This window comes from Pantherophis guttatus, chromosome 7, assembly GCF_059756535.1.
Source record: "Pantherophis guttatus breed Tessera chromosome 7, ASM5975653v1, whole genome shotgun sequence".
Classification (NCBI taxonomy): domain Eukaryota; kingdom Metazoa; phylum Chordata; class Lepidosauria; order Squamata; family Colubridae; genus Pantherophis; species Pantherophis guttatus.
Genome location: NC_142069.1, coordinates 14,076,867 through 14,091,892, shown reverse-complemented (window position 1 = coordinate 14,091,892; position 15,026 = coordinate 14,076,867). Strand labels below are relative to the sequence as shown.

The following is a 15,026-nucleotide window of genomic DNA, read 5'->3' as shown; positions in this document are numbered from 1 at the left end:
AACTCTGGGAGTTGAAGTCCACAAGTCTTAAAGTTAGCAAGGTTGGAGACCCCTGATGTAGAGTATACAGGGGCATTTAGTGGTCATGTGGTGCCTCCTACTGGTCAGTAGTTAATATAGCACCTTGGTCTTTCCACTTTTAATATCCTGTGGAAGAACCCACCCACCCACACATCCTCTACACATCCTTACCGGGCTTACAAATCCTCCATCTCACTCTTCCCTACCTCAACTAATACCCTCCATGCAGCCAAGCCTTAAGTTCCGAGAGGGTGCCAGACAATCACACTGCAGTTGCTAGGCAACTGAAGGATGTCTTTTTTTTTTCATCTGACTCCCAGGGTTGCTTCACACTTTTAAGAAGAAATTGTGGCAGGAGCAGTACAGCCTAGTAAACATAAAGCATGAAAAGCAGCCCCGCTTCCCCAAACTTAACCAGAAATTATGCAAATCAGGATTCCACACCTTCCTTTTTTTTTTACACCCTTGACTGCTGGAAAAAAAAAACCCTCCGTTTTAATCAAAATCAACACAAATCACAATATTGCCTGCTGTTGGACTTTTTCTTGCAATCTGGGAAGATATCGGTTGCCTCCCACTGCTGGCCAGACCGGGAACGAAATGGAATTGGAGCCTTAAAAAATTCAAGGGGGCAATCGATGCTGGGACTTGATTGAGAATAAAATAGAAGTCTTTTAAATAAGGCATGTTGCTCATTAGGGAAGAGGCAGGGAAGCACCCGAGACTATTAAATACTGAACAGAAGCCAGCATGAAGAAAAGGAGGTAGTGGCAGGAGGTTATTTAAGCTCCGCTCCATAACTGAAGTATTGGGCAGCTTCTAGATGGAATTCTGGAATAAATGAGCTTAGTAACCATTAAATGTCTTCCTATTTCACAGCCCTGAAGTTTACTGTTGGGAGAAAAAAAAAATTAGTGGATAATATCTCCTGCCCCACTGTAGGAAGTTAGCACCCACCCCTCTCCTAGGAAAATGAGATATTTTAGGAAATATTAAAAAGTCAGAATATTTCCCCTAAAACGGAAGCAGAAACTCAGCCCACACCCCACCCCACCTTTGTCAATGGGCCATTAAGGCCTGGGCCAGTCTATTCTACATAATAAAGATCGACCTCCTCCAGGCAGAGCCATAATAGGAATTGCCCAAAGCCCTTTCATTACATCATCACCCAGCAAGGCTCAACCAAGCCTGGAACACAGGCAACCTACAAAGTTATCCCTGCATGGCCCCATTGGAGTCTGACAACCAATCAGAATACAAGCTCAAATTCAAATCCCAACAGAGGGTATAAATCTCTCTCTCTCTCCGCTCCATGGGCCTTTTTTGCCCGGGATCTCAAGCCATGTGATCCTGTCCACCATTAAACCATCTTTCCAAACAGCCACCATGAATCTTTCCCCCCCACTTGGAACTGAACCCAGATGGACATTTCTTCCAACACCATGAGTTTGAGGAACATCAAAACCTCTTGCAAAGCAATCTCTCTTTGGTCACTTACAACATCTCGGTCAATCTTGGCTGCCATCATTTCAGCAGTTTCTTCATGCTCGTGGTATTGCTTTGGTTTCTCACCTAAAGAGGCAAAGAGATGAAGAGAAGCTTCCTCAGGGGAGAGAAACAGTGGCTGTGGTTGCCCCCACCAATTTTACCAAAGTTCCTGAAAAATGTAACATTCATATTTGTGCAACATACTAAGATTGAGTGGCTTTTCTCTGAATGAAATAAGAAAGTCTGCACCAGAGACTGCACTCTAGGAGTCTCTGGAGGCTGGGGGAAAGCAAAAAACGTCACTTCCTCCCCACCGGGAGTTGGGAAACGCGCTGTTTCAGGCCTCCGGAGGACCTCCGAGGGAGTGGGGAAGGCTGTTTTCGCCCTCCCCAGATGCATAGAGAGGATCTGGAGCCAGGTGAGAAAGAAAAATGGGCCTTCCCCACCTCCTCCAGGCCATAGGTTCGCCATCACGGACCTAGGTGATTGGATTAGCTTATCATTCAATCTATCATGTGAACTGGAAAATATATTAATTCAGTAATGAATGAATCTAGCCTATGGAAGCCGAAATAAAACACCAATGATTACATATTTGGAAAATGGAAATGGAATTGGAAGAAGAGAACAGGGTCAAGTGCCCCACCCAAAATGCATACCTCATATTTAAAGAACTATCATAACAGAAGTCCTTGGCCCTATTATACATCCTAGAGTTCTCAGATATTGGGGAAATACAGGAAGCATCTTAAATAAGAACCTTGTAGTCATCTTGAGAATATAACAGTCGCCTATCGTCAATACAGAAATATGCATTCAGCTTGCTAAAGCTACAAAGCATAATTTTGCTAATATTCTTGCCAAGAAATCCACACATTTCTATCTTTTAAGCGTGAATTGGAGCGATGCTCCCATTATATTTGCTGGAAATCCAATTTCAAACTCCTTATTTATGTCATCCAAATACGATGCTTGCAGAGAAGATTTTTGCTGCAGGCTTTCTCTAACCTTGATGCCTAAGACGGTTGAGATGGAGACACCTAGAATGTAGACTTTCTGTGCTGTAAAGTATGGGATCCACCACAAGGGGCTGAGGTTTGGGAAACAACATTTGGCCAAAGTCCAGCCAAGCTCTAAGGAATGCAAACATCTATGGGTTCAGGCCCAACAACATGATGGTTGTATCCACATGATATACTGAACCACAAAATATCCGACATTCATCTGAATCCTGCCTAAGTTTAAGGTTATGATTTAGTAAAATGTGCAATCCCATAAAATATGTGTCTTAAGAGTAGATATCAAGACTATTGTGCTATTCAGGAGTGAAAGGCTAATTAGAAAGAATTTCTCTAAATCTAATAAGAGAAACTTAAAACGCTTGGTGATGCCCAATCAAAATTTGACAAATTTTAGGTCTAAAAGAGCTAATATTGGAAATACTATGTCAGTAAACATTTATTATTCCATTTTTCTCCCATCGACCTCTGATTTTATTTATTTGTTTGTTTGTTTGTTTGTCATATTTCTATGCCGCCCACTCTCTGAGGACTCTGGGCGGCTTACACCAAAGAAAGTATACTAAATAGCATATTGCCCCCAACAATCTGGGTCCTCATTTTACCCACCTCGGAAGGATGGAAGGCTGAGTCAACCTGGAGCCGGTGAGATTTGATCCGCTGATCTGCTGAACTAGCAGTCAGCTGAAGTAGCTGCAGTACTGCACCCTAACCACTGCGCCACCTCGGCTCTTTGTAAAAATGTAAAAATTTTAAACTTGCCCTGGTCATCATTTATGTCACTTTGACTTGTTCTGATATCTTATTTTAGGCTCAAATATCATTAAAAACCTTGGCATGGCTTCTTAATCTTAATGTCAATTGCTGTCTTTCTCCATACCTGATTTGACTAACAGCTTGCTTGTTCAACAGTCTAGTCATACTCAAAACTAGACACCATGGAGTGATCTCCCAGATGTGGGTCAAAATATTTCTTTAAAAAGTAAACTAAAACAAGAGTTGAAACATAAGCTAAATGAGAGTAGAATACCTTCAATTTATTTGCTAGGACATTTACAAGAACGAGTCATATTGCCCTAAGGCAAGGCTCCCTAATGTTCAGAGCAGAACATCCAGAGTCTTTGAATCACATCTCAAAGTTTTAGAAACACTCACAATCTCCCTGTTCAGCTGCCCATGCAGACCAAGCTGCCACCCGGCTCCGGACATCCACCTGTGTAACAGTCCCTGGAGGGACAGGAGCTGGGGCTCTGGGAGGTGGAGGAATGGCACTCTCTGATCTGGAAATCATCCTAGATAGGAAAAAAAAGAATGATCTAACACTGAAACACCAAAAAAAACAAAACAAAAAACCAAGATCTCCTCTTTCAGATGTTTGTTATTGGCCAATTTGTATTGCCATGACTCTCTGTCGGAAGCGGCATATAGCCACACCTATCAATTGTCAGTCTGTCCATCTGTTCATCAACTGTCTGTGTTCATCCACCCACGTTTTGGTGAAGCTGAGTTTTAGCACTTAGGCTTATATACTGCTCCATAGCGTTTTACAGCACACTCTGAATGGTTTACAATGTCAGCATATTGCCCCCAACAATCTGGGTCCTCATTTTACCAAAGTCAGTAGGATGAAAGGCTGAGTCAACCTTGAGCCCTGCCAGGATCAAACTCCAGGCTGTGGACAGAGTTTGCCAGCAATATTGCACTTTAACCACTGCACCATCAGAGTTTTATATCCTTCCATTGCAGAACTGCCTTCTACCATGTTTCCCTGAAAATAAGACATCCCCTGATAATAAACCCAATCGGGCTTTTGAGCAGATAGATAGATAGATAGATAGATAGATAGATAGATGATAGATAGATAGATAGATAGATAGATAGATAGATAGATAGATAGAATTTTTTTATTGGCCAAGTGTGATTGGACACACAAGGAATTTGTCTTTGGTGCATATGCTCTCAGTGTACATAAAAGAAAATATACGTTCATCAAGAATCATAAGGTACAACACTTAATGATAGTCATAGGGTACAAATAAGCAATCAGGAAACAATATCAATCGTAAGGATACAAGCAACAAAATTACAGTCATACAGTCATAAGTGGAAGGAGATGGATGGTGGGAACGATGAGAAGATTAATAGTAGTGCTTGACAGTGTTGAGGGAATTATTTGTTTAACAGAGTGATGGCATTTGGGGAAAAACTGTTCTTGTGTCTAGTTGTTCTGGTGTGCAGTTCTCTATAGCGTCATTTTGAGGGTGCGCATGCATTAAAACAAGCCCCCCCCCAAAATAAGCCTTCTCTGAAAATATTTAAACGCATGCACAGCCAGTCCCCGCCATTTCCTCTGGTTAGGGTTAGGGAAACAGAGCTGGAAATCAGGTAAGATGGCAAGAGGAGTCCTGTCTTGCTCAATGCACCCCAAAATAATAAGACCTCCCTGAAAATAAGGCCAAGTGCTTATTTTGGGGTTCAAAAAAATATAAGACAGGATCTTATTTTCGGGAAAACACAGTATTTAGAACAGAATGGTGTAAAAGCACAGAACCCGCTTAATTGGATTTGACTAGGTGTCAAGAGTTGGTGTCAATTCTTTGTGACCACATAAACAAACTTTCTCTGAGATGGGCACAACTAGTACAAGGAAAATAAATAAAAATGTTTACCTTTCTCTTGACTATTTTAAATACTGAACTTTTCCTACCCTCTTATGCTAGGGCTATTAGTTACTGAAGTTCAGATTTCAGTAACAGATGAGAAAAGCAGAGGCGCACAACATTTTAACAATGGAATTTCAGTGTACATTTGTTGGTTTTAAAGAGCTCGTGGCCAAAACAGAGAAAGTGTCCACACAGCGTTTGAAAAAGGCCCAAGGAAGGACAATTCTGAAAATGTGCTGGTTTACTAACCTAAGTGGAAACTGTACCAAAATGTTCTATTGCATTCTTAAGCATTACAAGAACTGTTGTTTCAAGGCATTTAAGCAGATAACCATTTTCCCCTCTGCAATAACACAAGCTGTGTAGAATTGGAAACAATGCATTTTACAACTACCTTATTTCACCGGATTGCGTAGTTTTTTTAAAGTTTTATTTTACTTTGGCAGAAAAAGAGAGGGAGAGGCACTGAATAATTCTGTAAACCTCTGGGTTCTCCCCAAGTTGTGTTTCTTAATTAGTTACTTTTGGATCTGCTACAATATAAAAAGAGCCATCATGAATCAGACCAAAAAATCTGTTCATTTCAGCATTCTGTTTGTACTGTGACCAGCCTAGGCATCGGTAGGAAACGGACACGCAACGCCTGAGGACAATATATTCTTCTATTGAAGTTCCTAGCAAGAAGTATAAAAGAGCTACAGCTTCTGTTATTGGAGGTTTAACATACAGCGGGATTGTACAAAGCTCTGAAGAGATGCCAGGGTTTGATGAAACTTTGGACCAAACGCTACTCAAAGCTGCTTCAGCACTGGCTGAAGAGCTCCCATGCTGAGTTGCTTCAGCAAATGCTCAGCGGCTTCAATGTGCCCAGCTGTGTGGCTCTGGCACACATTGCTACGTGCAGTCCCAAAGCTTATGTGCAGCTTTGGAAGCTCTTCAGCCAATGCATCGGGGAAGAGAGCTGAAGCCAGCCTTCTTCTTCCACACCACGGATCTAAAATAATTTGAGGCCACCTGAACTCCTTTGGCGAGATAAATGGGCCAATCTCTTTGCTTCATCAGAGTGATTTGTGTTCCCTTCACAGCCCGAATCGCTTCATCAAAGTGAATCTATGTCACTTTGCACAGGCCAAATATATTGCCCGCATGACCAGCTTCTTAATGTACCCCTTACCGGAAACCAGTGGTGGGATTCAAATAATTTAACAACTGGTTCTCTGCCCTAATGATTTCTTCCAACAACCAGTTCACCAAACTGCTCAGAAAGTTAACAACCGGTTCTCTCGAAGTGCTGCGAACTGACTGAATCCCACCACTGCCGGAAACGCTAGGAAAGATTTGCAAGGCAAGGCTTTGGTTTTACCTGAGTGTTTCAAGTCGCTGCTTTGGTTTCCCTCCTTTGCTATCGCTGATTGCGCTTTCAATATCTTCGTGGATGAAGTTGGCCTGAGCAGAAGCAGAAGCAATTAATTTGATGCACTGCTGAACGCTTGAGCAAGCAATCTATTGAACGCACTGAGGCTTTATAGGTAAGAGTGGCCATCATATCTTATAGCTGCAAATTCTGTAACGTTCGCTTTCCACTTGTACTCTCTTCATCCATCTAGAAACAGCGGCCAATCAACTTCAGTAGGCGATTTGGGAATTTAAATAACACGAGATGCAGCAAAGACCTTCCCTTTCGTATTTTAGACGCCTAAGTGATGGCCACCCTAAGTTTCTTTTTCTATCCATGTTGAGTTAATAATTGTAGTGGAATTGCGTGGCTTGTAACAGAATGTAGCAATAGAGCACTCAGCATGCAGCTGGGTGTGACTCCAATTCAGAGGAATATAGTCAAATGATGAAACGGATGTCAGTCTAAAACTTTGGGGATCAAATCAGGGCAAACAGTAAGAAGCTAAATGGATACATGTTACCTGTTAAGGCAAATGTCTATGCTAGTTAATTGGAAGGAATGTGCTAGGTCCGTGATGGCAAACCTATGGCACGTGTGCCACAGGTGGCACACGGAGCCATATCGGTGGGCACGCAAGTGTTGCTCTTGCTCAGCTCCAGCGCGCAGGCCAGCTGATTTTCGGGCCTTCTGGGCCCACAGGAAGTCAGGACACAGGCTGTTTCCGGCCTCTGGAGGGCCTCCTGGGGGGGGGGGAGGCCATTTTCACCCTCCCAGGCTCCAAGAAAGCCCCTGGAGACTGGGGAGGGTGAAAAATGGGCCTTCCGGTCCCACCGTGCCATCGCGCGCCAAAAGTGGGGGTCGCGTGTGGGGAGGGGTCACGTGCGCATGCGCAGGGGGAAAGCATTGAATTATGGGTGTGGGCACGCGTGCACGTGATCCCCCCACGCTCCCCACGCTTTTGGCACGCGACGGCAAAAAGAAGCGATCCCGTTCCAAACCGGTAGTAAAGGTAAGTAGAACCCACCCCTGGTTTGAACGGTCACTAAATGAAGAGTTGTAAGTCGACAACTTCCTGTATTTTATTGGAGACTCTCTTAGGCAAATCAACAGTGATGGTCTTTGATAGAAAGTTGTCACCAAAACAAAATAAACCCTACTTGCTAATCCTATGATTTAACATGGAATTATTCATTTTACTTTTGAGTTACAGTGCATATTCGTTTGGGATGAATTACAAATTGTGTTTTGGGAAAGAGAAGCGTATGAACCAGTTGCCATGCATCTGAATTTTGATCATATGATCAAGCGGATGCTGCAATGGTTGTAAGTGTGAAAAATGGTCATAAGTCCCCTTTTTTCAGTGCCGTTGTAACTTTGAACGGTCACTACTGTTGTAAGTCGAGGCCTACCTGTACTGAAAGTTCCCTAATCATTTTGGTTGCTCCTCTTTGTAGACACTCTTTTCACCCGCTATAAAATGCTTTGGGGAGTGTAGCCTCACCACAGATTTATATAAAAACACTGGAGGTGTTGTTTTTAATTAACATTCTAATGATTCCCTTTATAGAATTTGCCTTGTTTACAGTTGTGGCTACACTAGGTCGATACCTTTGCCAAGATTTCCATCCTGAGTCCCAGACCCTTTTCTGATCAGTCACATTACTGTGATTCATTGTCTTTTATTTCGATATCAAAATGGACTTCTAGGAAAACAAATTGCTGACCAAGCTTTTAAGGAATCCCTCCCCATTCGTTTGGCAGGGATCCACTTGCTTCTAAAGATCAGCTTATTTAATATTTGTGTTTCTTTACAGAGCTCAATTATACTCCAAAAATGCCACTCATTGCTCCAATTCATTTATACACTAAGTATCACAGGGGGATTATTATGCAGAGAAATCCATAATATTTATGGATACTGGTTGGCAGGAAGCCAAATACTGTGCAGGGTTATTGGCTATAAGCAACAACGTAGGCATTTGTATTTCCAAATAAATGCAGAGTAACTATCCTTTTCTTTAAAAAAAAAAAGAATTTGAATATTAAGTCTGTTTAAGAGCTGAAATTATTACAACTAGATCTTTAGCATCTCAGCAAGCAGGTCATGTTCTAAAAGCCAAATCTATATATCATTATATTCTGTCTGGAAAAGAAAACCACTGAAACAGGTCTCTGATTCCGGCATCTTTTATCAATTCCCTACTGTTGTTTAATCATCCTTTTATTTATGTGTCAGTGAGCCATCCTAAGCATTCTCAGAATAGCTTTCCACAAAACGTTCCTGAAGTGTCACACAGCAAGCTGATTTAAGGTAACATAAACATGACTTATACAAGAATATTCATAAATGCTGCTATTCTGCAAATGCAATTACTGTGAAAGATTGATGATGATTAAATAGAACAGAACAGAACAGAACAGAACAGAACAGAACAGAACAGAACATAGAATAACAGAGTTGGAAGGGACCTTGGAGGTCTTCTAGTCCAACCCACTGCTTAGACAGGAAAACCTTTACCAGTGATGGCGAACCTTTTAGGCACAGAGTGCCCAAACCGAAGGAGCATGGAAACCCGACGATCAGCTGGCTGAGCTGGGGCGCACCTCAGAAACCCAACAACCAGCTGGCCGGCGCAAGTGTGTGCATTGGAAACCCGACGACCAGCTGGCTGAGCTGGGGCGACGGCGCGCTTGCCCACAGAGAGGACTCTGCGTGCCACCTCTGGCAGGCGTGCCATAGATTTGCCATCATGGGCAAACTAGGTAGCATCATCAGTGCTTGGCATTGGTTAATGTAGACCTAATGTATGAACAAGATCTTGTTCAGCTCTTAAGTATGAATGGCGTATTTAAGTTTTCCATAGCCTACCATCTTCCTGGTGCATTGATGCTACAGCTCCTAGAATTTCCTGCTAATTCAGAATTTAAGATCCAACAGGTTTAGGAGATGATAGATTGAAGTCAGCGGAGCAAGGTTATGGAACAAAATAAATAAGCAAGCAAATTAAAAAAAAACCTAATATATTCTAGCTCCATGTGTTTAACTGTAGTATTTTGCCCTACCTTGACTTCATCACACTGGAAAAGATGGAGGTCTGCTTTGCTTTGCGATGGCTCTTTGCACACCAGAGCAAGGATGGAGTCATAGTTGCATGAATTCATCACAGCCTGGCAATGCTGTATTGTGTTCAAGGGGAAGTTCTCAAGTTCATTCTGAAAGGTAAATGGGAGGAAGAAGTGGGACATACAAATTAATACAATTGAGCGAGTCCAGAGATATTTCACGAGAAGAGTCCTCCACTCCTCTGCTCGCAACAGAATACCTTATGCCACCAGGCTTGAAATTCTGCGCTTAGACAACTTAGAACTACGACGCCTTCTGTCTGACCTAAGCATAGTACACAAAATTATCTGCTACAATGTCCTACCTGTCAACGATTACTTCAGCTTCAACCACAACAATACAAGAGCAAACAATAGATACAAACTTAAAGTGAACCGCTCCAAACTCGATTGCAGAAAATATGACTTCAGCAACAGAGTGGTCAATGCCTGGAATGCACTACCTGACTCTGTGGTTTCTTCCCCAAACCTCCAAAACTTTATCCTTAGACCAGTGGTGAAATGTAAAATTTGTTACTACCAGTTCTGTGGGCACAGCTTGGTGGGGGGTAATGTGACTGGATGGGCGTGGCCAACTTTTTTTTTTTTTTTACTTTTAAAAAAGGCCGAAGAGGTTGTAAAAAAAAATGCTTTTAAAAGGTTCTGATGATCCCAGCTGAGTTGCCTGATCGTCAGAGTCTTTTTTTTCTTTTAAAAGCATTCCCCCCCCCAAAACCGGGAGCATTTCACCGCTGCCTTAGACTGTCTATTGTTGACCACACCCCATTCCTAAGATGTCTGTAAGGGTCATGCATAAGAGCACCAGCGTGCCTCCCGTCCCTGTCCTAATGTCCCCTTTTATTCGTATCCATTTCCTGTATTCATAATCATGTTTATACTTATATCTGTTATCTTATACGTATTTGACAAATAAATAAAATAAATAAATTAACAAAATTCTTCAACATGGTTAAAATTCCCTCTCTCGTCTTCCCAATATATTGGTACCCCTAAATATACTATGACTTGAGATATGACAACAGGAAAGAAGTGAGGGGAAAAAAATAATATAAAACCAAAAGCCAGAAAGATGGATTCTCTGAATTCCTGCCCCCCCCCCCCCCACTCTCTATTATTTCTCAGGCTGTTTCATGAATGAGAATTAGCTTTTGACATTTTTTTTTCAAAGAAGAAAACATCAGTAAAAATTCTCACAGCTGGAGAATTTCTTCCTCCCTGGCAAAATTGAAAAGAAATTGTCCGTAAATCCAACTTCTCTGCTCACTAATTGGTTGGATAATTTTCATCAGATAACATGTAACCCGGCTCTAATCAAAACTCTGAAAACGTTTCCCATTTCCTCCCCACCTTGCTTAAGATCTTCGCCCAACTCTGCCAACACATCAACCTTATTACTGAGTCTTTACCTGTTCTGCCCCAGCTACGGACCCCAAAGAACGCAGCACACACAAAGTCCGTTCAAACCTTAGTTTACTAAGTTAAACAAGTCTTTTAGAACAATGGCTGTTAATTAACTGCATTAACAGCCACCAAAAATTCAAAGGATAATAACTGAAAGCTTACTGTGGTTGGCAGAATGCCCAGAAGCAATTTGCAGGAAGCTGATAAGATAAGCAAGACAAGATATGAAGGTATGTGAACAAAGTTGTTCCCTGCAAATTGCTTCAGTCGGCATTCCTCCTTAAATAGGCTAAGGGAATGGCCAATTAGCCCCAAGCCTTACTCTCGAGGAGACCTCCTCCTGAGGAGCCACTCCTGCCTTTTGGCAGCTCTGTGCGCCCATGCATTGAGAAGAGGCTCCTCCTCTTCGTCCTCTTCACTTAAGGGAGCTTCTGAAGGCCCTGGCTGAATCCCCGCCTCTGGCACCACATCTTCTCCAGCCTCCTCATTGTCTGACTCGAGTGCCAGCTGCACAGGCTGCTGGCGCAGCACCACACCAGCCTCCTTGCTGTCAGAATCAGCTACTAGCTGCACAGGCCGCTGACGGGTCACAACATTACCTTGGATTCTAAGTCCACTAGACTGACAGCTTTGTCGTCCACTTGAAGTACCATGTCTTGTGTCCAGACCTTGCCTTTCGCATCCAGGAGTTTCAGCTTCCTTATTCCATCATCAACTGTGATCATGGCTTCCTTCCGATCCAGAACAAAAGTGGTCAGGTGCTGAAAGGTTGACAAAAGAGAAAAAGGAGATGTATGTTTACAAAAGGATCAGCAGAGCAGATACTTAAAACTTTTGGAAAGAGATTCTTTTTGCAAAAGCAAAACACGTTGCTTATGCTCTCCAAATAAAATGGAGAGAATGAAAAAACAACAACAAACCAGCTATTTCTATCTGGATATATCTGATGTGCATAAATAAATAAGATAAAATAATAATAATAATAATAATAATAATAATAATAATAATAATAATAATAAATCTTACCTCCACATGGTATTGTGTTATCTCTGAAATGCTGCTGATGCTGTCTCGTGCATAATTCTTCCTTTGCTCTGGTTTTTTATCAAAAATGGAAAAAAGAGGATATTAGAATACTAAATTTATTTAAAAATATTGATGGGTGGAGAGCTATGATGGCACCAGTTGCTTATCCCTGAATTAAGATGATAAAATGATAAACATCACTCAGTAGGGTTTTAATCTATTGATTCAAATTTAAATCTCAAGACAATGGATTGATTCACCAGCTGACTAAACCAGAAAGTGTTTACTTTAGTTTTGGCTTCATAGATTAAGCGAAATGTGCCACGATGACTTGTAAACTTTTAGAATTGAGCATGTTGGATGAACCCAATAAATTGAGTCTTATTCAAAAACTCATAATTAAATAAGCCACAGCTTAGCAATGAAATAGCAGTCTTCTCACACATAACTTGAGAAGAAACATCTCCATCTGGGAGGAAAAAAGCAAACAAAAGAGAAGCAAATGACACCACAAGCCAATCACTTTTACTATTTTATTTGAAATCACACTTAATCCTAAACCTGAATTAACAAAGCACATTTGCATAATATACTATGCCCAAACGAATACAAGTAAAGCATATCTCACTGCTTAATAGAAATGCCTGATTCACACAACCTGCCAATAGTGTTTCTCTTAACATGCTAAATCACAAACTATCATGCCTCATTTTAATTCAGTGCATTATGAGGAAGTCAGCCTTGACATTACAGGAAGAGAGAAAACTTTAAGCAAAACTAGAGAAAACTTTAAGCAAAAGATACTGAAATATAAATTATATATTTATTGTGTACATCTGACTATGTGTGTATATGTATCTGTACATATATACTGTGTATGTATATGGACACATACATATGTATGTGTGTAGATGGATGGATGGATAGATAGATAGATAGACACAGTATATATACACACACACAAACTCACACATATATATATATGAACTCTTATATATAAAGGGTTCTCCTGTCCAGTCATGTCAAACTGTAGTGTGTGTGTGTGTGTTTGTGTGTGTGTGTGTGTGTGTGTATGTGCTCTTCATTTCTTAGCCAAGGGAGCCAATGCTGTCTGAAGACAATTTCCGTGGTCATGTGGCCAGCCTCATTGTAGGCCAAGGCACATGGAACACTGTTACCTTCTCACTGAAGCTGTACCTATTTATCTACTCGCATATGCATGCTTTTGAACTGCTAGGTGGGTGAGAGCTGAGGCAAGTAATGGGAGCTCACCTCATTGCGCAGAGCTCAGGTCTCGAACCCAGCTAGCCATACCCTTCCTTGGATTCGAACTTGGGCTGCCTGCATGTTAGGCAGCTGTATTAACCTCTCAGCCACAAGAGTTTAACAGCGAAATATGAATTTGGTATAAAAATGGTTTGTCGTGAATGCGACTGCTTGAGGGCTCCTGGATTGGAGCTGAAAGGCAAAAGGGATGCAGTTTTATATAGTGTGTATGTATTATATACATTCACACAGTCAGTATGTGTTTATGTATGCATAAAAGCTCCTATATAAAGCCTTTCAGGGAACAGTAGCCATATTTCATTACATGGTCCATAGGTAGTCAAAGTTAATAAACGATTCTTTCATCAGTTGCTATAGCATCAATTCTGCAGGCCTTAATCCTAACCCTTAGTCTGTTATTTCTGATCCATTACTTCATTTATTAAATTTATCACTTCTTTTCACCACAGCACTCATAGCAATTAATAATAAAACCAGGTCAATAGCGGAGGATACATTCATGTAGACAAAAGACAGGGCTTTCCTAGATATTTTCAAATTAAGTTTGCCATAATTGAAATGGAAAGTACTGAACAATACTCTGAGAAACAATGGATGATGACAGTACTGTCCACAGTGTCCTAGATTCCTCTCAGCATATTAGAAGGCAACGACAAGATCCCGTCAACAATTCTGTTGACATGTGAATTTTACCACACCCAACATTTTTAAAATCTTCATTCTCCTCCCTGAATGTGGATGAATAATGTAACTGAGGTACATCTTTCTAGGAAATAGGTATCTCTTTTCTAAAAACAGCCCAATGAAAATATTTTCCATCACAAAAATTGAATATAGCGTTTAAACATCCATTACTAGAGGTGGTATAATCATTTTCTAAAAATAACTTCCTGCCCAAAGTTTCCTGAGGAGTAAATATAAGCAGGCAGCCATCAGTTAGTGACAATGAGATACAGGTAGTCTTCAACTTACAACTATTCGTTTAGCTACTGTTCAAAATTAAAAATATATTGGAAAAAAAGTGATTTACAACTGGTTGTTGCATTTATAATCATTGCTGCATCCCCACGGCGACATGATCAAAATTTATGATGGTTGCAATGTTCTGGACTTAGTTGATTGCCATTTGTGGCCTTCCCAGCTGACTAACCAAAAAGAAAAGTCAATGGGAGAAGCCAGATTCACTTAATAACACCCTGGTTCACTTAACAACTGCCTTGAAATTAGCAATGAAAATTCTGATCCCAATTGCGGTTGTAAATCAAGGACCACCTGTATGTAAAGCCAGTTTTCTACAATCTCTAGGGAGATTGTGAGTAGAAGAAGCAACAGAACTGAACTCAAGAGCATATGTAAGGTTCAGCCTTAACAATCACATACTGTAATATCAAAGGGTTCCAGATCTGATAGTACAAAAAAACCATTCAGATCAAGCCATGCTGGTTACAATGAGAAGGTTTTTTTTTATTTAAAAAGTTTTTTTTATTTTATAAACAAACAATATATAATCAATCATTCAGTGTATCTTCTGAATACACTGAATACTGAAGGTTAAGCCAGACAAGGATGCTGCCATGTTCAGACAAGTATTTGTGACTA

At 41.0% G+C, this 15,026-nt stretch overlaps 1 protein-coding gene across 4 annotated transcripts in view; it reads right to left on the bottom strand.

Moving 5' to 3' along the window:
- The window catches only part of EPS8 (EGFR pathway substrate 8, signaling adaptor), a 173,211-nt gene that overhangs the window by 54,210 nt on the left and 103,975 nt on the right, over positions 1 to 15,026 (bottom strand). For all 4 annotated transcript variants that reach the window (XM_034402806.3, XM_034402803.3, XM_087873057.1 and 1 more), the window contains exons 4-9: positions 12,141 to 12,208; positions 11,714 to 11,875; positions 9,654 to 9,803; positions 6,555 to 6,637; positions 3,684 to 3,820; positions 1,520 to 1,593 (exon numbers count right to left, since the gene is read on the bottom strand). In XM_034402806.3, coding sequence (XP_034258697.2) covers positions 1,520 to 1,593; positions 3,684 to 3,820; positions 6,555 to 6,637; positions 9,654 to 9,803; positions 11,714 to 11,875; positions 12,141 to 12,208 — 674 coding nt within the window. The remainder of the gene's footprint in view (positions 1 to 1,519; positions 1,594 to 3,683; positions 3,821 to 6,554; positions 6,638 to 9,653; positions 9,804 to 11,713; positions 11,876 to 12,140; positions 12,209 to 15,026) is intronic.